Consider the following 21,255-nt stretch of genomic DNA (forward strand, 5'->3'; position numbering starts at 1 on the left):
CTGCCTCTCACTAAGTAGGTTGCGCCATTCTTTACGAGGGTTTCCGGTCTTCAGTTCCCAATAAGATTACCCTCCTTGCTTTCAATTACTGACAACAATGCTTCCACTATACGATGCCTTTCAAAGAAATTGTGGGGATGCATGCAAGAATCCTTCATTAAAAGGGGGAAGCTAACAGAATAATATGATAACTGTTCTTTGAGAGTATGTAGATTTTGGCGGTAGAGTTTGCTGGGAGGGTTTTGTTAATGAATTCTCCACTCACCATATAAAGAAAGAAAGGATTGTCACATTCCTTATGTTGGCAGTTATAATCAGATCCAAATAATTGTGTTCATGCCTATTCCTATCCACAGGCTCCTGGAGGAAAAAGGAGTAGGAAATCAATGAATCCAAAAGGTGTACATATCCTTCACATCCTAACAGTGCTAACACAAACTCGGATGACCCTAATCTGCACCACCAGATTTATTGCATCTTCTCCTTTTCTCCCTCCATTTTGGCTGTACTCAGTCTTGGATCCTTAATTTCTTAATTCAGTCACTAAAAAAAACTAAATGTTGTATGATGAGTACAAAACACATTGAAAAGATTTAAAACCATGCATAAGGCAGTGCCAAAGAAAGACACGAACAAATAAGCAATAATACATATTTACCGTACTATGGCACGTTGTATCAAATATCACCCCAGGATGTGTAATGCCATTTTTCCGAGCAGCATCTTTCAATATAGCTTCAGCTTGTTCCACATAACCTTGTGTTAGCAACCATCGAGGAGATTCAGGTATATACCTACAATTTGAAGAAACAAATCGGTGAATAAGAAAATGGTCATTTCACCCATGCAAAGTCAGCACAAACAGTTTGGCAGGAGGCATATAATATACAATAGGTAGTTAGCCCACTGCCCTCCTACATACCTGCTAACCTTTCCCTACGTTACAGGGTTAGGGAGAAGAGCAGAATGTAAGCATGGTGCTCTGCTTGCCTTTAGGCTTATTGAGAGCCTTAAGTGACAGGATCTCAATGTTTATCTACTGCCATAATGTGCGAACATGCACAGCAGTGCAAAGTAGCAACAGCAGGGAGTCCATATTATCACCAAAGTTGATTAAAAGACCAGAAACAAGGGTGGGGGTGTTACATGTTTATGGGATGCCCTCTATGCATCTGGGGTATTCCATCTAAGATCATAACCACCCCTTTATACATTCTTCCATGCCTGGCCTCCCAAAACCTACCTCCCAACAATTGCTCAATCTCTCCCTGGCAGAAAGGCCCGACTTACCTATCCAAGACACTTGTCCTTGGGCTTTCTTATAATCCCAGCAGCACTCAGCACTCTTGTGCACTGCTGGGACTGCCAGAGCTGTTGTGTTATATCTCATAGGAGAAAGTGAGGTCTGCAGATGCTGGAGATCAAAGTTGAAACTTTATTGCTGGAACAGCACAGCAGGTCAGGCAGCATCCAGGGAACAGGAGATTCGACGTTTCGGGCACAGGCCCTTCCTGAAGAAGGGCCTGTGCCCGAAACGTCGAATCTCCTGTTCCCTGGATGCTGCCTGACCTGCTGTGCTGTTCCAGCAATAAAGTTTCAACTTATATCTCATAGGGAACTAGGAATATTGGAACATAAGAATACAGAAACATAGGAACAAGAGTAGACCATTCATCCCCTCATAGTCTCAAAGCTAGTATGTAATACACCTTTAAGGCATACTCATGATGTCATCACCATGCTATGACAAGTGAGTTGATTGCATAAAGGTGACAATCTCCATCTTACTGGGGTCACTTGCAGCATGATATGCTGCTAAAAGTGTGCTACAATTTGTGACCAAATCTTTCAGTCCGAGCCCAGATGTGGAATTGCCCAGATTGTAATGAAAAGGAGATACCAGGAACCATTGTAAACTTTCATTGAATGTTTTAGTACAAAGGCATGTTTTTGTATTCTGGGAGTTAGAATAAGCATCACTACATAAGAAACACTTATCTCAGAGTAAAAGCTGACCACTGCATCTGTGACTGATCATGAGTGCGGAACAGATGAGCTGTCACCGTAGTGTCCATTTACAAAGGATCAACTCCCAGTTATGGCATCATATCATATGAGGTGCTGCTGGACATTCAGGTCGTCTAGTTCCTATTGAGGCCAGGAGGTCATTCAGTGAGGGACAGAAGTCTGACCCTCAGCTTATTCAGGCCATCTACAGCATAATATTGATACAGAGACAAAAAAAACTTCAGATGTTGGACATTTCGGGTGTAACTGTTTGCGAGACTCTGGCTGATCTGATTGTGGCCTCAACTCCACATTCACTCCTACACCTGATAAATATTGACTCCCTTGTCAGTCACAAATCTACCTCCCTCTGCCTTATAAATATTCAGTTATCCTACTTCCATTACAGTTTGGTAAAGGGAGTTCCAAAACTAAACGACCCTCTGCCTTGAATGGGAGCTATATTAGTCTGACATTGCAATTTAACTTAAATCAATGAACAATGCATTTACTCACCACCAAAGAGGGACATATAGAATCTCTGGGAGAGTCAAAGTGAGCAGTAACATCCTCCAATCTCGGATGTAATATGCACAAAGTGGCAGAAGCATGTAACCGAAGGCATAGAATATGCACACGCCAAGTGCTGTGTAAGCAATCCTCTCGGATTTTCTGAGGAGTTCCGTTCCTGTTCAGTTAGAAAACCATGTAATCTTGTCAATTAAATCATGAATAACTACCAAAACATGATGGCCTGGAGCTTCTATACAATTGTCTTGGTATTTTTTAGAGCAACTCAGCCAAAATCAGCTTAGTTAGATTATAAACATTTAAGCATAAATTGAATTTTTTAGAACTCCTTTTTCAGGGTCAGTTCTGCTCATATAGAGACATCACCCTGGAAGGAGGTCAAAGCAGCATCCAGGATGGAGTAATTACTCTTGAAAGTCTCTCCTAAATGCACTCGTTTACAGACATTCAATGAGATGCCCAAATTTTATTTCCTCCTTTCTTTCTTTTATCGGATATGGACATTGCTGGCAAGGCAAGAATTTATTGTCCATCCCTAATTGCCCTTAAACTGAGTAGTTTGCACGACCACAAAATACACAGATATGGGGAAAAGGCAGGAGACTATCACTAGGTAATAAAACTAGTGCAATCATGATGGGCTGAGTGGCCTCCTTCTCCATTGGAATAATTTGGTGATTCATTTCAGAAGCCTCCTAAGAATCAACCACGTTATTTGGAGTCTCATGTAGGCCAGACTAAGTGAGGTCATCAGGCTTCCTTCCTGGAAGGATATTACTGGACCTTCTAGGATTTTATTGATTCTTTGATTGGTTCTTTTGGATCCAAAGACAACAAAGGTTATTTTTCAAATGTAATTTTTGCTTTACTTCTCTAAAAGAATGGGGACAGCTCAGATGGCTGGTTTGTAGTGTAGTAATGATAACAGCATTGGTTCAATTCCCACACCATGGTTACCATGAAGGGCTCGCCTTCTCATCCTCTCCCTTTGCATGAGGTGTGGTGACCCTCAGGTTAAACCACCATTAATTGCATATGGTCTGGTGGGACTATGGCAGCTTTACCAATTCTTTAAGAAAATGACTAATGCACCTTGATAGAACAAAACAGAATTTCAGAATTTCGTAAAAAGTGAATTTTGGAGATTTATAATCAAATTATTCAGAGGAAGTGATTTAATTCTGATTAAAAATTCTAATCTTCAGTAATGATAAATCTACCTACAGCAAGCTAAGTCAAACGTTACCAATCATTATAAAGGATTCAAGTCTTTTTTTAGATTAGATTAGATTAGATTACTTTACAGTGTGGAAACAGGCCCTTCGGCCCAACAAGTCCACACCGACCCGCCGAAGCGTAACCCACCCATACCCCTACATTTACCCCTTACCTAACACTACGGGCAATTTAGCATGGCCAATTCACCTGACCTGCACATCACACCTGACTGTGGGAGGAAACCGGAGCACCCAGAGGAAACCCACGCAGACACGGGGAGAACGTGCAAACTCCACACAGTCAGTCGCCTGAGGCGGGAATTGAACCCGGATCTCTGGCGCTGCGAGGCAGCAGTGCTAACCACTGTGCCACCGTGCCGCCCACTGATGGGAGAAAGGCAAAAAAGTGGAGTTGAGGTCTATCAAATCAATCATGGTCTCATTGAAAGGCATAGCGGAGTGGCACGGTGGCACAGTGGTTAGCACTGTTGCCTCACAGCACCAGAGACCCAGGTTCAATTCCCGCCTCAGGCGACCGTCTGTGTGGAGTTTGCACATTCGCCCTGGGTTTCCTCCCACAGTCCAAAAACGTGTAGGCTAGGTGAATTGGCCATGCTAAATTGCCTGTCGTGTTACATGAAAGGGTAAATGTAGGGGAATGGGTCTGTGAGGGTTGTGCTTTAGCGGGTCGGTGTGTACTTGTTGGGCCGAAGGGCCTGTTTCCACACTGTAAGTAATCTAATCAGATTCAATGGGCTGAATGACCTACTTCTACTTCTGCATCTTAATGGTCTATCACTTTAAAAAACATAAAGTAAATGTTTAAAGCAATGTTTTGCAACTATTCCTAAGTATATAGCACTTCTTTATGTACAATATAACATGCCAAATGTTTCATGGAGTATTATGAGACAAAATCTAGTACAGTCACACTAAAACAAATTAAGACAAATACAGTCAAAGAAGTTTGTTTTAAGGAGCATCTCAGAGGGGAAAGAGATACAGCGAGGGAGAGAACTGACAGGAGGGAGTTCCAGGGCTTCAGGCCTCAATACTTGAAGACACTGCTACCATTGGTGAAGTAAATGAAACCTGGTGCACATCGAGACAGAATTGGAAGTGTGCAGATATCTTGGGGATTTTAGGTCTGCACAAACGTGGAAATGTTGCTGAACTGAGAACCAGTGTAGGTCAGTGAGAACAAGATGGGGGCCAAATGGGGCATAGTGCAGGTTGTGATGGGTGACTTTTCAATGATCTCCAGTTTAGGGAAGGCCGAAGGATGGGATTAGGGATATGTGAAGGATAAGGTAAGAGTTAGGGCTAGAGCCAGGTGTAAATTAAGGGTTAGGGTTAGGGTTAGGATTAGGGCTACGGTAAGGGTTACAATTAGGGTTAGAGTTAGAGTTTGGTCTAGAGTTAGGTTTAGGGTTACAATTAAGGTTAGTTTTAGTGTAAGGGTTAGGTGTAGATTTAAGGTTTCGAGCCGGATCAGGGTTATGGTTTTGGTTATGGTTAGGGTCAGGGTTAGTGATTGGGCTCCGCTTAGGATTGACCAAGGTGGTGTTGGTAGAGTCAGGCCCATATGCAACAAAACAATGGAAGGGCATCTCAGCAGCAGTTAAGCTGAGATAGGTAAAGTGCCCTGAACAGGGCTCAACAGAACTGAAGCATTAACTCTGCTTTCTCACCACAAATACTGAGTTTCTTCAGCTATACCTGTTTTTGTTTAACGTCTCCAGCGTTCGTGGATCTTTGTTTCAATTTAACTAATTCAGAGATATGTAACTTAATTTGAGATGAAACATTTTTCAGGATTGCGATAATTTTTGGGTACTGGCACAAAGCCAACAAATGCACCCGAAGTGGAAACCACTGCATCGTTTTTTAACCTCATATCAATTATACTTTTGCTTATCGCACTGAAACATAAAGGGAATAATGTTTTGTGTTTACCAAAGAGCAACATCTCAATATTTTCTTTAATTATTGAGCACTTTCTAAAGTTTTTATCTGCATTCCAGAGGTTTCCAAATTCCAAAGCAGCTCTGTTTAGCTTTAGTTAATGTTAAGAAACAATTAAACAGATAAGAGGGAAAGAAAATGTCAATCAAGTGTTACGATGAACAATTATGATGTTAGAGACTTTATAGGCAGCAACTTTAAAAGGTATTCTTTTGCTCTCAAATCTATAAATAGTATTTAAAAGCCTTTTTCAAAATACAGGGCTGGACAGACATTTTGGCACCTTTTGGTGCTTGTTTAGATCTTGTCAGACTCTTCTCTGGAGCTAATCACAGTCATTAAAAGGCAAGACTCCTTCAGGGTTGGCTATTAATTCTTCTAAAAGTGAGAAAACCCATAGTTTCTATGGAAATAGTAATGAGTTAGAAAGGTACTTCAAAAATATTCCAGTATGACTGTTCCAATAATCTGCCAAGCCAAAACTCCTTGGATGTTTAATGCAGTCATTGGCCTGGATAAAGTCTGGCTACAAATAGCCATTTTGTGCACACTGACCAGGAAGAACTCTGACAGACATCCTGACAGAGATTTCTGGACCACAACGGCACAAAAAGGAAGGTATTCAGAAATTGACTGCTTCTTTGCTGAAAATGTCCAGGTAATCTGCAGGCAGAACTAATGACTAAGAGGACAAACACTAGCTATTAAGCTACAGAATTCATCATAGCTGCTGAATCTGCCTTCGTGTTTTAACCCCGCCACATCAGAGAGAGTTATTTCACAAAGCAATAGGCCTCCAACAGTTTCAAAGACTGAACTTATTTTAATCTATTTGTGTACTTTTCATCCTTACCTACTTTTAATGTTTGTATATGTATTTAAAGTTAATAACTTTATAACTTTTACTTGAATAGCTCTGGCTGTAGTTTTCAATAAACTAATCCTTAGCCTTGTTTAAGACTGCTGCTTTGATGCTGGTATGTATTTTTAATTCTAATCCCTCGCAGTCTAAAGGAGAGTTACATCTACAAATCAGTTCTTAATTCACAAATTATTTTAAGGAAGCACCTTTTATATGGAAATGACACTTCTTTTTAATTTATTCACTCATGGGACGTGGACATCACCGGCATTTGTTGCCTGTCCCTAACTGTCTTTGAGAAGGTGAGGGTGAGCTGCTTTCTTGAACTGCTGCAATTCACCTGCTGTAGGTTGACCTACAATGCCCTTAGGGTGGGAATGCCAGGATTTTGATCCAGAGACAGTGAAGAACGGCTATATATTTTCAAGTCAGGATGGTGAATGGCCTGGAGGGGAATATGCAGATGGTGGTATTCCCATGTATCTGCCCTTGTCCTTCTAAATGGAAAGGGTTATGGGTTTAGCAGAAGGTGTCTAAGGATCTTTAGTGAATTTCTACAGAGCACCTTGTAGATAGGACTCCTGCTACTAAGCATCGGTAATAGAGGAAGTGGATGTGGTGTCAATCAAGCGGGTTGCTTTGTCCTGGATGGTGACAAGCTTCTTCAGTGTTGTTGGAGCTGCATCCAGCCAGGCAAGTGGGGAGTATTCTATCACACTTCTGACTTATGCCTTATAGATGGTAGACAAGCTTTGGGGAGTTAAGAGGTACAATATTCCTACCCTCTGACCTGCTCTTGTAGCTACTGTCCATTTCAGTTTCTGGTCAATGGGTCATCCTAAGTTCCACAATGTTGATCTTGGGGATTTTAGTGTTGATAACGCTACTGATAGTCAAGGAGGGGTGATTAAATTACCTCTGTTTGGTGATGGTCATTGCCTGGTATTTGTGTGGCATGAATGTTATTTGCCACTTGTCAGGCCAAGCCTGGATATTGTCCAGGCCCTACTGCATTTAAACATGGACTGTTTCAGTATCTGAGGAGTCACAAATGGCGCTCAACATTATGCAATCATTGGAGATTATCCCCACTTCTGACTTTATGACGGAGGGCAGGTAATTGATGAAGCAGCTGAAGATGGTTGGACCTCGGCCAACACTCTGAAAAACTCCTGCAGACATGTTCTTGAGCTGAGATGACTGACCTCTGATAACCAGAACTATCTTCCAATGTGCCAGGTATGACTCCAGCCAGCAGAGAGTTTGCATCTGATTCCCACTGATTCCAGTTTTGCTAGAACTCCTTGATGGCGCATTCAGTCGAATGCACTCTTGATGTCAAAGGCTGTCACTCTCACCTCACCTCTGGAATTCAGTGTTTTTTTACCATGTTTTAACCAAGGCTGGAATGAGGTCAGGGGCTGAATCTGGGCAGCTTCATAAAGAGCAGGAGAGAGACAGAGCAGTGTCAGCAGCTTCAAAAGCAGAAGCGTGAGAAAGTCAGCGATGGCAGGAAATGAAAACTAATGGCAAGGAATCTCTTCAGCCAAAACATGACACCACAGGAATACGGGTGGGTGACTGGTCGGTACTTCTTCCATGTCTTTCAACTAACCAATTATTTAGACCAGGAGGGATTATAGCTAAAGAGTACAAATGAGAAACACACCTTTAAAATTTTGAACATTATTATTAATTAGTTGAATTAAATTGAGATGGCGAGGCTGGCAATGTGTCGCAGCTGTAGTATGTAGGAGTTGATGAATGTTAGTGCAATTACGGTGCTCACGCTTGCAGTAAATGTTGGCTATTCAAGGAAATTCACCACCGAGCAGACAAGCTGCAAACATCTCAACCCATTAGGCAGTGGGGGAAGGGTACCAGGACAATGTGTTTCAGGAGGCAGTCACAACCTTTAGGTTAATTACATTGAATCTGGTCTGTAGTCAGGGACAGGAGGGTGTGATTGTGAGTGAGGCAGGTACACAGATCCCGTGGATAGTGAAGAAGGCATTTGGCACGTTTGCCTTTCTTCGTCAGTGTATTGATTACAGGAGTTGGGAAGTCATGTTGCGGTTGTGCTGGACATTGGTTCGGCCATTTTTGGAATATTGCATTCATGTTTGTTGTGGTTCTGTTTGCCGAGCTGGGAATTTGTATTGCAGACGTTTCGTCCCCTGTCTAGGTGACATCCTCAGTGCTTGGGAGCCTCCTGTGAAGTGCTTCTGTGATGTTTCCTCAGGCATTTATAATGATTTGTACCTGCCGCTTCCGGTTGTCAGTTCCAGCTGTCCGCTGCAATGGTCGGTATATTGGGTCCAGGTCGATGTTCTTATTGATTGAATCTGTGGATGAGTGCCATGCCTCTAGGAATTCCCAGGCTGTTCTCTGTTTGGCTTGTCCTATAATAGTAGTGTTGTCCCAGTTGAACTCATGTTGCTTGTCATCTGAGCGTGTGGCTACTAAGGATAGCTGGTCATGTCGTTTCGTGGCTAATTGGTGTAGGTTAATTAGCCTACGAAACGACATGACCAACTATCCTTAGTAGCCAACAAATCACTATAATTGCCAGAGGAAACATCACAGAAGCGCTTCACAGGAGGCTCCCAATCACTGAGGATGTCACCTAGACAGGGGACGAAACGTCTGCAACACAAATTCCCAGCTCGGCGAACAGAACCACAACAACGAGCACCCGAGCTACAAATCTTCTCCCAACCTTTGAATATTGCATTCATTTCTGGTCTCCCTGCTATAAGGAAGATGTTGTTAAACTTGAAAGGGTTCAGAAAAGATTTACAAGCATATTGCTAGGATGGGAGGGTTGGAGCTATCGGGACAGTCATAGTGTCACAGAGATATACAGCATAGAAACAGACCCTTTGGTCCAACTCATCCATATCAACCAGATATCCTAAATAAATCTAGTTCCATTTGCCAACATTTGGCCCATATCCCTCTAAGTCCTTCATATTCGTATACCCATTTAGATACCTTTTAAATGTTGTAATTGTACCAGCCTTTACCATTTCCTCTGGCAGCTTATTCCATATACACATCGCCCTCTGTATGAAAAAATTGCCCCTTAGGGCCCTTTTAATTCTTTCCCCTCTCACCCTAAACCTATATCCTCTAGTTTTCCCCTATCCTAGGGAAAAGACCTTGTCTATTTATCCTATCCATGCCCCTCATGACTTTATAAACCTCTATAAACCACTCAGCCTCTGATGTCCTGGGAAAATAGTCCCAGTCTATTCAGCATCTCCCGATAAGCTCATACCCTCCAACCCTGGCAACATTCTTGTAGATCGTTTCTGCACCCTTTTAAGTTTCACAACATCCTTCCTATAGGAGGGAGACCAGAATTGCACACAGTATTCCAGTAGTTGCCTAACCAATGTCCTATACAGCTGTAACATGAACTCCCAACTCCTATACTCAATGCACTGTCTGTTGTTTTTCTGTAGATGAAGTTGATTTATTTCTACAGAATAATTTGACAGGAACAAGTGTAGTAATTTCTCAAGTAGTCAGAAAGGCTAAGTAAGATCAAAGAACAACAGTACAGAAATGGTTCTGGGATGTTTCCATTCATTTGTCATGACCTAATCAATGGCTAATCAAAATCCATTGATAAAATTCAAATTGGTATGACAGAACAAACATTTGGCTATCTGAAATTTTCCTTAGGGATATGGATAATTCAAAGTGGACTGCCTTGAATATTTTAGTGGAACACTGCACTAATTGAGCAACAGGAGGTGTTGTAAGAACTGTAGGCTATTTTCCCTGGAGCGTCAGAGGCTGAGGGGTGACCTTGTAGAAGTTTACAAAATCATGAGGGGCATGGAAATGGTGAACTGTCAAGGTCTTTTCCCCAGGATAGGGAAAAATTAGACGGCATAGATATAAGGTGAGTACTGGAAAATCGTTAATGTGACACCCCCTGTTTAAAAAAGGAGTAAAGCAAAAGACGGAAAATTACAGACCGATTACCCCAACCTCGGTCGTGGGTAAGATCCTGGAATCCATTGTGAGGGATGAGATTTCTGAATACTTTGAAGTATATGGTAAAATAGGGCAAAGTCAGCATGGTTTCATCAAGGGGAGGTCATGCCTGACAAATCTGCTAGAATTCTTTGAGGAAGTAACGAGCAAGTTAGACCAATGCCAATGGATGTTACCTACCTGGACTTCAAGAAGGCCTTTGACAAGGTGCCTCACAGGGGTTGCTGAGTAAGATAAGGGCCTATGGTGTTAGAGGCAAGATGCTAGCATGGATAGAAACTTGGCTATCTGGCAGAAAGCAGAGAGTGGGCATAAAAGAGTCCTTCTTAGGATAGCAGCTGGTGATAAATGGTGTTCCGCAAGGCTCAGTGTTGTGACCACAAGTTTTTACTTTATACATTAATGATCTGGATGAAGGAACTGAGGGCATTCTGGCAAGGTTTGCAGATGATGCAAAGGTAGGTAGAGGGACCGGAGGGTGGGGAGACTGCAGAAGGGTTTGGACAGGTTAGGAGAGTGAGCAATGAAATGGCAGATGGAGTACAACGTGGTAAAGTGTGAGATCATGCACTTTGATAGGAAAAATAGAGGCATGGGCTATTTTCTGAATGGGGAGAAAGTTCAGAAGTCTAAAATGCAAAGAAATTTGGGCTCCATATCTCAGGAAGGATGTACTAGCTCTGGAACATTTTCAGAGGAGGTTTATGAGAATGGTCCCAGGAATGAAAAGCTTAACATAGGAGAAATGTTTGAGGACTCTGGATCTATACTCGATGGAGTTTAGAAAGATGAGGGGGTATCTAATTGAAACATACAGAACATTGAATGGCCTGGACAGAATAGATGTTGGGAAGATGTTTCCATTGATAGGAGAGACTAGGACCTGAGGGCACAGCCTTAGAGTAAAGGAAAGACCTTTTAGAACAGAGAGAAGATGAAATGTCTTCAGCGAGAGAGTGGTGAACCTATGGAATTCACCGCCACAGAAGGTGGTGGAGGTCAGGTCATTGAAGGTATTTAAGACTGAGATAAATAGGTTGTTGAGTATCAAGGGGATCAAGGGTTATGGGGAGAAAGCGGGAGAATGGGGCAGAGAACCTTTCAACCAAGATTGAAAGGTGGAGCAGACTCAATGGGCCAAATGGCCTAATTTCTGCTCCTATGTCTTATAGCTTTATGGAATCTAAGGGGCAACATTTTCACACAGAGGGTGGTGCGAGTATGTAATGAGCTGCCAGAGGAAGTGGTGGAAGCTAGTACAGATACAACATTTAAAAGGCATCTGGATGGTTATTTGAATTGGAAGGGTTTAGAGGGATATGGCCCAAATGCTGGCAAATGGAACTGGATTAATTTAGGATATCTGGTCGGCATGGACGGGTTGGACCGAAGGGTCTGCATCCGTTTTGTATATCTCTATGGGTCTATGAGTTAATGGGTCTTTTTCAGGTTGGGTAGATGCAACTAGTGGAGCGCGACAAGAATCAGTTCTAAGGCCTCAATTATTTCCAAACTATATTAATGACTTGCTGAGGGTGTTAATGTGTAATGTATCCGAATTTGCTGGTGATACAGAAATAGGCGGGAGGATATGCTGTGCTGAGGACGTAAGCAATCTGCGAGGGGATATAGATAGATTGAGTGAGTGGATGTAAAATTGGTAAATAGTGTTTAATGTAGGAAAGAGTGAGGTCATGTAGGAAGAATCAAAAGGCTGACGATTATTAAAATGAAAAGAAATTCCAAAAAAGTGTGACACCGATGGATCTGGGTGTTCTTGAGTGTTAAATACAAAATGTTAGCATGCAATTGCAACAAGTAATTAAGAAGACAAATGGAATTTTAGTCTATTGCTAGGCTTTGAAATTTAAAAACAGGGGAATCTTCTTATAACTGTACAGGGTGTTAATGCAGCTGTACCTTCGTATACCAAATACAGTTTGTTCCTATATTCTAAAAAGGACATATTAACATTAGAAGCTGTGCAAAAAGAAATTCACTAACCTGATTCCTGGAATGAAGGCAGTAACTAATCAAGAAGAGGTAAACTAGTTAAACTGTTATTCATCAGAGTTTAGAACAATGAGAAGTGATCTCATTGAACCATGCAAGGTTCTGAGGGAGCTCGACAGGGTAGACGTTGAGATGATGATTCCACGAGTGAGAAATCTTGAACTCAGGACACAGTTACAGAATAAGGGGACATTCATTTAAAACTGAAACATGAAGGAATTTCTTCTCCAAAACAGTAGTCACAGTTTGGATTTCTCCAACCAAGGGAGTTGTGCAGGCTAGATCACTGAAAGTATATAAAGAGCACATAGCTATGGATGTCCTGTTGGAAATCCCAAAGCAGTGAAAGGTTTAGATTAGATTCTCCTACAGTGTGGAAACAGGCCCTTTGGCCCAACAAATCCACACCAACCCTCAAAGGAGGAATCCACCCAGACCCATGTCCCTCTGACTAATGCACCGAACACTATGGGCAATTTAGCATGGCCAATTCACCTGACCTGCACATCTTTGGACTGTGGAAGGAAACTGGAGCAGACACATAGACACAGGGAGAATGTGCAAACTCAACAACAGACAGTCACCCGGAGCCGGAATCAAACCTGGGTCCTTGGTGCTGTGAGGCAGCAGTGCTAACCACTGAGCCACCATGCTGCCCTGTGTCAACGATATCAAAGTTCTGTCAAAACTATTAAACAACTAAGAACACATGTGTCTGTTTTCATGGGGGATTTGTTGAAGGAATTTCACTAACCTGGAAAGAACATCTGACTAACTGGGCCACTGGAGCTGGGAACCATCCTGTCTCTGCGCTTCCCTCATGGGAGTGAAAATCTGGGCCTTAATCTTCATTTGAATCTTGTGAGGAACAGGAGCTAGAAGATTGCCTTAGTTTGAAGCTAGTGGTAGGATCTATAGTAGGGCTCACAAATTCTTACTGTAAAAGTAAGTAGCTGAAAATGTGTTGCTGGAAAAACACAGCAGGTCAGGCAGCATCCAAGGAGCAGGAGAATCGACGTTTCGGGCATGAGCCCTTCTTCAGGCTCATGCCCGAAACGTCGATTCTCCTGGTCCTTGGATGCTGCCTGACCTGCTGCGCTTTTCCAGCAACACATTTTCAGCTCTAATTTCCAGCATCTGCAGTCCTCACTTTCTCCTGTAAAAGTAAGTAACCAACAGTTGAGCTTGGAAGTAATAAAAAAGTAACCAAAGCAAGGGTTAGAACAGCCGCCCTTGAAAGAGTGTGAATGAAAGTTTCAATCCTGATCATAACTGGAGGTGAGGAGAATTCCCTGCAAGGCTGGGACGTATGGGTAGTCTGCACAGATGCAAATAGAAAGGAATTCTTGGGGGGAGTACAGAGTAAACCTGAATGTCTAGTGTATGTAATTTTAAATCCTATTTTTACGCTTGTATCTTTTATTTTTCATACAATAAAATTCATTCTGTTAAAAATGTGAAATCTTGTGGTGTAGTTCTATTAGTTAAAACCAGGTATTGGATTTCTTTTTAAATCCAACTGGCCCTAACTGTATCATAATACTGTATTTAAACAGTTCATCTTCTGCCTTTTCCACAACCTCCACCATGACACCATCACCCTCCGACACCCACTGCCCTTGTCACCACACTTTGAACCGTACAGGAAGTGTAACATCTCCCTCTTACCTCTTCTCCTCACCATCCAAGCTGTATATGATTCATAATGTGAGGTTATCCACTTCAGTAGATGGAACAGGTTTTAAATTGGCAAGAGGTTGGAATGTGTAGACTTACAAAGGAACCTTGGTGTCATTGTTGGTAAGTCACAAAAACTAATGTGCAGGTAGAGCAAGGTATTAGAAAGGCTCATGGAATTTTGAGTAGAGGACTAATGAAACTTTGCTTCAATTGATCATACCTGGAGGACTGTGTGCAGTTATGGTCTCCTTAACTCAGGGAAGGTACTATTGCCATAGAGGGTGTAAAAGAAGTTCATCAGTCTTGTTCCTGGGATAGCAGGACTGTCCTAGGAAGAGAGACAGCACAAAGTGGGTCTGTATTTTCTAGAGTTATGAAGAGTGAGAAGTGATCTCATGGAAATTTACAAAAAACATAAAGGGTGGATGCAGATAAGATGTTTCTCCTGTTTCGGAGTCCAGAACCAGAAGCACAATAGAATATGAAGGGGGATATCACTTAGGTCTGAGATGAAGAGAAATCTTCTTATTCAGATTGGCAAATGCCTTTGAAATTCACAAAGGCCCGTGGAAGCTCTGTCTTTGAGTATGTTTAAGGTAGAAATAGATAAATTTCTAATGACCAGTGGACGTACTGGGATAGAGTTTGCGAATTGTTTGATGAGCCATGATCATATTGAACAGCAAGCTTGATAGACTCAATGGACACTGCTGTTTCTATGTACACCACTCACACCTTCCGCAGACATACCCTTTATTTCATTTCTTGTCCTGTTATCACTTCATTTTGGCCTTGCACCATCAATCTAAAGAAAAGATTTCTGATTAAAGACCCTCAAACCAAAGCACTAATTTTGTTTTATCTCTCCATATATTCTGCTGCATATTTCCAACATTTTCTGTTATTGTTCCAAATTTTGCTGCAGTTGTTTTTTAAAACTTCCAAGCTGCAGGTGAGGGCTCCACCTGTTGGTTAATGTTTGTGATGAGACCACAAATAAGGGAGGAAAGTTTAACAAATAATTGTAAAGTTAAAAATCACACAACACCAGGTTATAGTCCTACAGGTTTAATTGGAAGCACTAGCTTTCGGAGCGACGCTCCTTCATCAGGTGGTTGTGGAGCACACAATTGTAAGCCGCAGAATTTAGGGCAAAAATTTACAGTGTGATGTAACTGAAATTATACATTGAAAAATACCTTGATTGTCTGTTGAGTCTTTCATCTGTACGAATACCATGATAGTTTCACTTCTTTCACGTGTAAATGACAAAACCTTTATTTAAAAGTTGCATTCTCAGGTTAACTGTAACAATTGGTGTTAGCTAGACAATATGTTGAAGGTGTTAGCCCCCTGTGTTCTCTGTCTGTGCCATGATGCTTAGATTGACTCTAATCTAAAAAGTGAGGTAACAGAGTTTTACATAAATTCATGCAGTTTTTGAGCAAAGTACAATGTAACGCTGCAAGTACAAATTCACCCCACAAAATATATGTATATGTGTACATGTGGGTCTTTGTCTCTGTGTGTCTGTCTGGGTTAGGGGGTTGTGAGTGTGAGACAGTGTAGAGTATCTTAAGTCTGTGAAGGGGTGCATGTGTGGGTGTGGGAGTGTGTGTGTCTGGGGAGGGGAATTGTGAGTGCCTGTGACAGAGAGTGTATATGTATGTGCGTGAGTGCAGAGTGGTCTTAGTCTCTGAAAGGATGCATGTGTGAGTGTGGGTGTGTGTGTGTCTGTAAGGATGTGTGTGAGTGTCTGTGTGTCTGTGTATATGTGTGTCCGTGTGTATGTGTGTATAAGAATGCCTGTGTGTGTGTGTGTCTGGGTTGGGGGGGTTGTGAGTGTGAGAGAGTGTATATGTGTGTGTATGTGAGTGTAGTGTCTTACGTCTATGAGGGGGTGCAATTGTGAGTGTGGGAGTGTGCGTGTGTCTGGGGTGGGGGGTTGTGAGTGTCTGTGAGAGAGAGTGTATATGTGTGTGCATGAGTGTAGAGTGGTCTAAATCTCTGAGAGGGTGCATATGTGAGTGTGGGAGTGTGTGTGTCTGTAAGGGTGTGTGTGAGTGTCTGTGTGTGTGTCTGTGTATATATGTGTCCGTGTGTGTATAGGAGTGTCTGTGTGTATGTATAATGCAATGGTGGTCACCTGTAATGTGACATGAACCCAAGGTCCTGGTTGAGGCCCTCCCTATGGGTACCGAACTTAGCTATCAGCCTCTGCTTGGCCACTTTTCGCTGCTGCCTGTCCCGAAGTCCGCCTTGAAGGATGGTCACCCAAAGGTCTGAGGTTGAATGTCCCGGACCACTGAAGTGTTCCCCAACTGGGAGGGAACCCTCCTGTCTGTTGATTGTTGTGTGATGCCCATTCATCTGTTGCTGTGGCCTTTCCTAGTTTTCCCCAATGTACCATGGCTCAGGGCATTCTTGCCTGCAACTAATAAGATAGACAACGTTGGGTGAGCCACATGAGTACCTGCCAAGTAGGAGGTAGGAGGTGTCCACCTGTAATGGTGGTATCCATGTCCACACTCTGACACGTCTTGCAGCGTCCACCGTGACAGGGTTGTATGGAGTTGTCCTAAAGGTCGGGCAGCTTGCTACAAACAATTATCTGTTTGAGGTTTGGCGGCAAGCAGTTTAAAGGCAAGCAGTGGAGGTGTGGGGAAGGTCTTGGGGAGGTGCTCATCCTCATTGATGATGTGTTCAGGACACGAAGAATATGGCGTAGTTTTTCAGCTCCTGGGAAGTACTGGACATCGAAGGGTACCCTGTCGGTTGCAGCACGTGTCTATCTCCTGAGGAGGTCATTACGGTTCCTTGCTGTGGCACATCGAAACTGGAGGTCGACAAGTTGAGCATCGTAACCCGTTCTTATGAAGGCATCTCTGAGTACTTCCAGGTGTCTGTCACGTTCCTCCTCATCTGAGCAGATCCGGTGTACGCGTAGGGCTAGTCCATAGGGGATGGCTGTTTTAATATTTTTTGGGTGGAAGCTGGAGAAGTGGCGTATTGTGAGATTGTCTGTGGGTTTGCGGTAGAGTGTGGTGCTGAGGTGTCCATCCTTGATGGAGTCGCATGTGTCCAAGAATGAGACAGATAGTCGACAGTAGTCCATGGTGAGTTTGATGGTGCGATGAAACTTGTTGATATCACTGTGTAGTTTTATTAGTGACTCCTCGCTGTGGGTACAGAGGAATAAAATGTCGTCACTGTACCTGGTGTATAATGTTGGTTGTAGGTCCTGCGTAGAGAAGAAGTCTTGTTCAAACCTGTGCATGAAGATGTTGACATATTGCGGTGCAAATTTGATCCCCATGGCTGTTCCATGTGTCTGGATGAAGAACTGGTTATCAAAGGTGAAGACGTTGCAATCGAAGATATAGCGGATGAGTTGTAGGATGGTATTTGGAGATTGGCAGTTGTTGGTGCTGAGTACTGAGGCTGTTGCCACGATGTCATCATTGTGGGGGATGCTGGTGTAGAGTGCTGAAACCTCCATTGTGACGAGGAATGTTCCCGGTTCGACTGGTCCGTGGGTGCTGAGTTTCTGTAAGAAATCCGTAGTGTCGCCACAGAAGCTGGGGATCCCCTGCACAATAGGTTTCAAGATGCCTTCAACATAGCCGGAGAGATTCTCACACAGGGTCCCAATGTCTGATATGATGGGACGTCCTGGTGTGTTGGCTTTGTGTACCTTTGGAAGGCAGTAGAAATCGCCTACACGAGAAGTATGTGGGATGAGGGCACATAGGGAACTCTGAAGGACTGGAGCAAAGTCCTGATCAATGTGTTTAGCTCACGGGTGTGCTCTTCGGTCAGATCAACCGGTAATTGCCTGTACTGTTCCTGGTTGTTCAGTTGTCGGTAAACTTCATAGAACATAGAACATAGAACACTACAGCGCCGACCTGTCATACCAATCTGAAGCCCATCTAACCTACATTATTCCATGTACGTCCATATGCTTGTCCAATGACGACTGAAATGTACTTAAAGTTGGCGAATCTACTACCGTTGCAGGCAAAGCATTCCAGTTCCCTCTCTGAGTAAAGAAATTACCTCTGACATCTGTCTTATATCTATCACCCCTCAATTTAAAGCTATGCCCCCTCGTGCTCGCCGTCACCATACTTGGAAAAAGGCTCTCCCTGTACACCCTATCTAACCCTCTGATTATCTTATATGTCTCTAATAAGTCACCTCTCAACCTTCTTCTCTCCAATGAAAATAGCATCAATTCCTCAGCCTTTCCTCGTAAGAACTTCCCTCCATACGAGGCAACATCCTAGTAAATCTCCTCTGCACCCTTTCCAAAGCTTCCACATCCTTCTTATAATGTGGTGACCAGAACTGTACACAATACTCCAAGTGCGGCTGTACCAGAGTTTTGTACAGCTGTAGCATAACCTTATGGTTCCAGAATTCGATCCCTCTATTAATAAAAGCTTAAACACTGTATGCCTTCTTAACAACCCTGTCACCCTTGCAGTAGTCTGTTCTATTCTGAATGACAATGGCTCCTCCTTTATCTGCTGGTTTGATGACAATTATGATTGGTTTTGAGACTCTGGATGGCATTGCATTGTGAACGGGTGATGTTTTGCTCTACCTTGTGGGTACGGCTGATGAATCTGGCATTTATATATTTCCTGACAGTTTGAGCATACATGTCAAGCCCAGGGCAGCGGCCCTCCGGTGGGGTCCAAGTTGACACCTTCTTTGGTCGCTCCTCTACAGATCCCTGTGATGACTGTTTCAGTTCGTCAGTGGACTCAGTGGGATCACTGCCGGCACCTTGAAAGAATTCCCGGAGTCTCATTCATCTGATGAACTCCTCCATGTCTGCTGCAAGAACCAACGGGTCCATTTTGGTGGTGGGGCAGAAGTTGAGACCCCTGCTCAGGACTTCATTCTCTTCCAGTGAAGGGTGTGGTCCAATAAGTTGATAGTAGACTTCCCCGCAGTGATAATGTTATCCACTGTGGTGCTAGGGTGGGTTTTGCTACTACTGGTGGGAATGCCAAGTTTCTCCAGTTTTTTGTTCTTGGTGTGCATGTAAGTGGTGTAGTTTTGTCGCCTTGTCTATTTGGCAATGTCCCGTAACTGTACTGCTGCATCCTGAGTGCAGGCTGAGAGTATGGACTCCATCTTAGTTTCAAGGTGTGGTGCCTGCTGTAGAGTTGGTGCACGAGATGATTGAGGAGTGTGCGAGAGGTGCGATGGCAAATTCTCTCCACGTAATCTGTGTTTGTAGGTTGACTTGAGTGGGTTCGTGATCCTTTTTGGGATCTTTCCTGCTTTCCTGCATTTTTGTAGAAACTTGATGTCTGTGTCGATATGTGTGATCTTCTTGGAGATCCTCTCCACTTTAAGCTGGCAGTTAATGGTGTCGATAGTAGTCATGATTTGGTGATGTCGGTGTTGGACTGGGGTGTACAAAGTTAAAAATCACACAAAACCAGGCTTTAGTCCAACAGGTTTAATTGGAAGCACTAGCTTTTGGAGAGCCGCTCCTTCATCAGGTGGTTGTGGAGTACACAATTGTAAGGCACACAATTAAACACATTGATCAGGACTTTGGATCCAGTCCTTCAGAGTTCCCTATGCACCCTCATCCCACATACTTCTCGTGTAGGCAACTTCTACTACCTTCCAAAGGTACACAAAGCCAACACACCAGGATGTCCCATCGTATCAGGCATTGGGACCCTGTGTGAGAATCTCTCCGGCTATATTGAAGGCATCTTGAAACCTATTGTGCAGGGTATCCCCAGCTTCTGTGGCGACACTACGGTTTTCTTACAGAAACTCAGCACCCACGGACCAGTCGGACCGGGAACATTCCTCGTCACAATGGAGGTTTCCGCACTCTACACCAGCATCCCCCACAATGATGGCATCGCAGCAACAGCCTCAGTATTCAACACCAACAATGCCAATCTCCAAACACCATCCTACAACTCATCCGCTTTATCCTCGATCACAACGTCTTCACCTTTGACAACCAGTTCTTCATCCAGACACATGGAACAGCCATGGGGACCAAATTTTCACCCCAATATGCCAACATCTTCATGCACAGGTTTGAACAAGATTTCTTCTCTATGCAGGACCTCCAACCAACATTATACACCAGGTACAGTGACGACATTTTCTTCCTCTGGACACATGGCGAGGAGTCACTGATAAAACCACACAGTGATATCAACAAGTTTCATCGCACCATCAAACTCACCATGGACTACTCTTGACTCTCTGTCTCATTCTTGAACACATGCATTTCCATCAAGGATGGACACCTCAGCACCACATTCTACCACAAACCCACAGACAATCTCACAATGCTACACTTCTCCAGCTTCCACCCAAATCATATTAAAACAGCCATCCCCTATGGACAAGCCCTACACGTACACTGGATCTGCAAAGATGAGGAGGAACGTGACGGGACCCTGGAAGTACTCAGGGATGCCCCCATAAGAATGGCGTACAATGCTCAACTCATCGACTGCCAGTCCCGACGTACCACTGCAAGGAGCCGTAAGGACCTCCTCAGGAGACCAACGGGGTACCCTTCGTTGTCCAGTACTTCCCAGGAGCTGAAAAACTACGCCATGTTCTTCGTGACCTGCAACACATTATCAATGAGGATGAGCACCTCGCCAAGACCTTCCCCACACCTCCACTACTTGCCTTTAAACAATCGCCAAATCTCAAACAGATCATTGTTCGTAGCAAGCTGTTCAGGACAACTCCATATAACCCTGTCACAGTAGGCGCTGCAAGACGTGTCAGAGTGTGGACATGGATACCACCATTACGCGTGGGGACACCTCCCACCTTGTACATGGCAGGTACTCATGTGACTCAGCCAACGTTGTCTATCTTATACGATGCAGGCAAGGATACCCTGAGGCATGGTACATTGGGGAAACCGAGTAAAGGCTACATCACCAGATGAATGGGCACCTC

General features: G+C 43.4%; 1 protein-coding gene across 3 annotated transcripts in view; it reads right to left on the reverse strand.

Annotated features, from left to right (window-relative positions):
* Positions 1-21,255, reverse strand: part of LOC122557619 (organic cation/carnitine transporter 2-like) — a 119,123-nt gene that overhangs the window by 42,671 nt on the left and 55,197 nt on the right. For all 3 annotated transcript variants that reach the window (XM_043705390.2, XM_043705370.2, XM_043705380.2), the window contains exons 5-7: positions 2,524-2,695; positions 659-794; positions 266-360 (exon numbers count right to left, since the gene is read on the reverse strand). In XM_043705390.2, the coding sequence (XP_043561325.2) occupies positions 266-360; positions 659-794; positions 2,524-2,695 (403 nt within the window). The remainder of the gene's footprint in view (positions 1-265; positions 361-658; positions 795-2,523; positions 2,696-21,255) is intronic.

The sequence above is a fragment of the Chiloscyllium plagiosum genome, unplaced genomic scaffold, assembly GCF_037043375.1.
Source record: "Chiloscyllium plagiosum isolate Xiang-an unplaced genomic scaffold, Cpla_swu_hap1 HiC_scaffold_2, whole genome shotgun sequence".
Lineage (NCBI taxonomy): Eukaryota > Metazoa > Chordata > Chondrichthyes > Orectolobiformes > Hemiscylliidae > Chiloscyllium > Chiloscyllium plagiosum.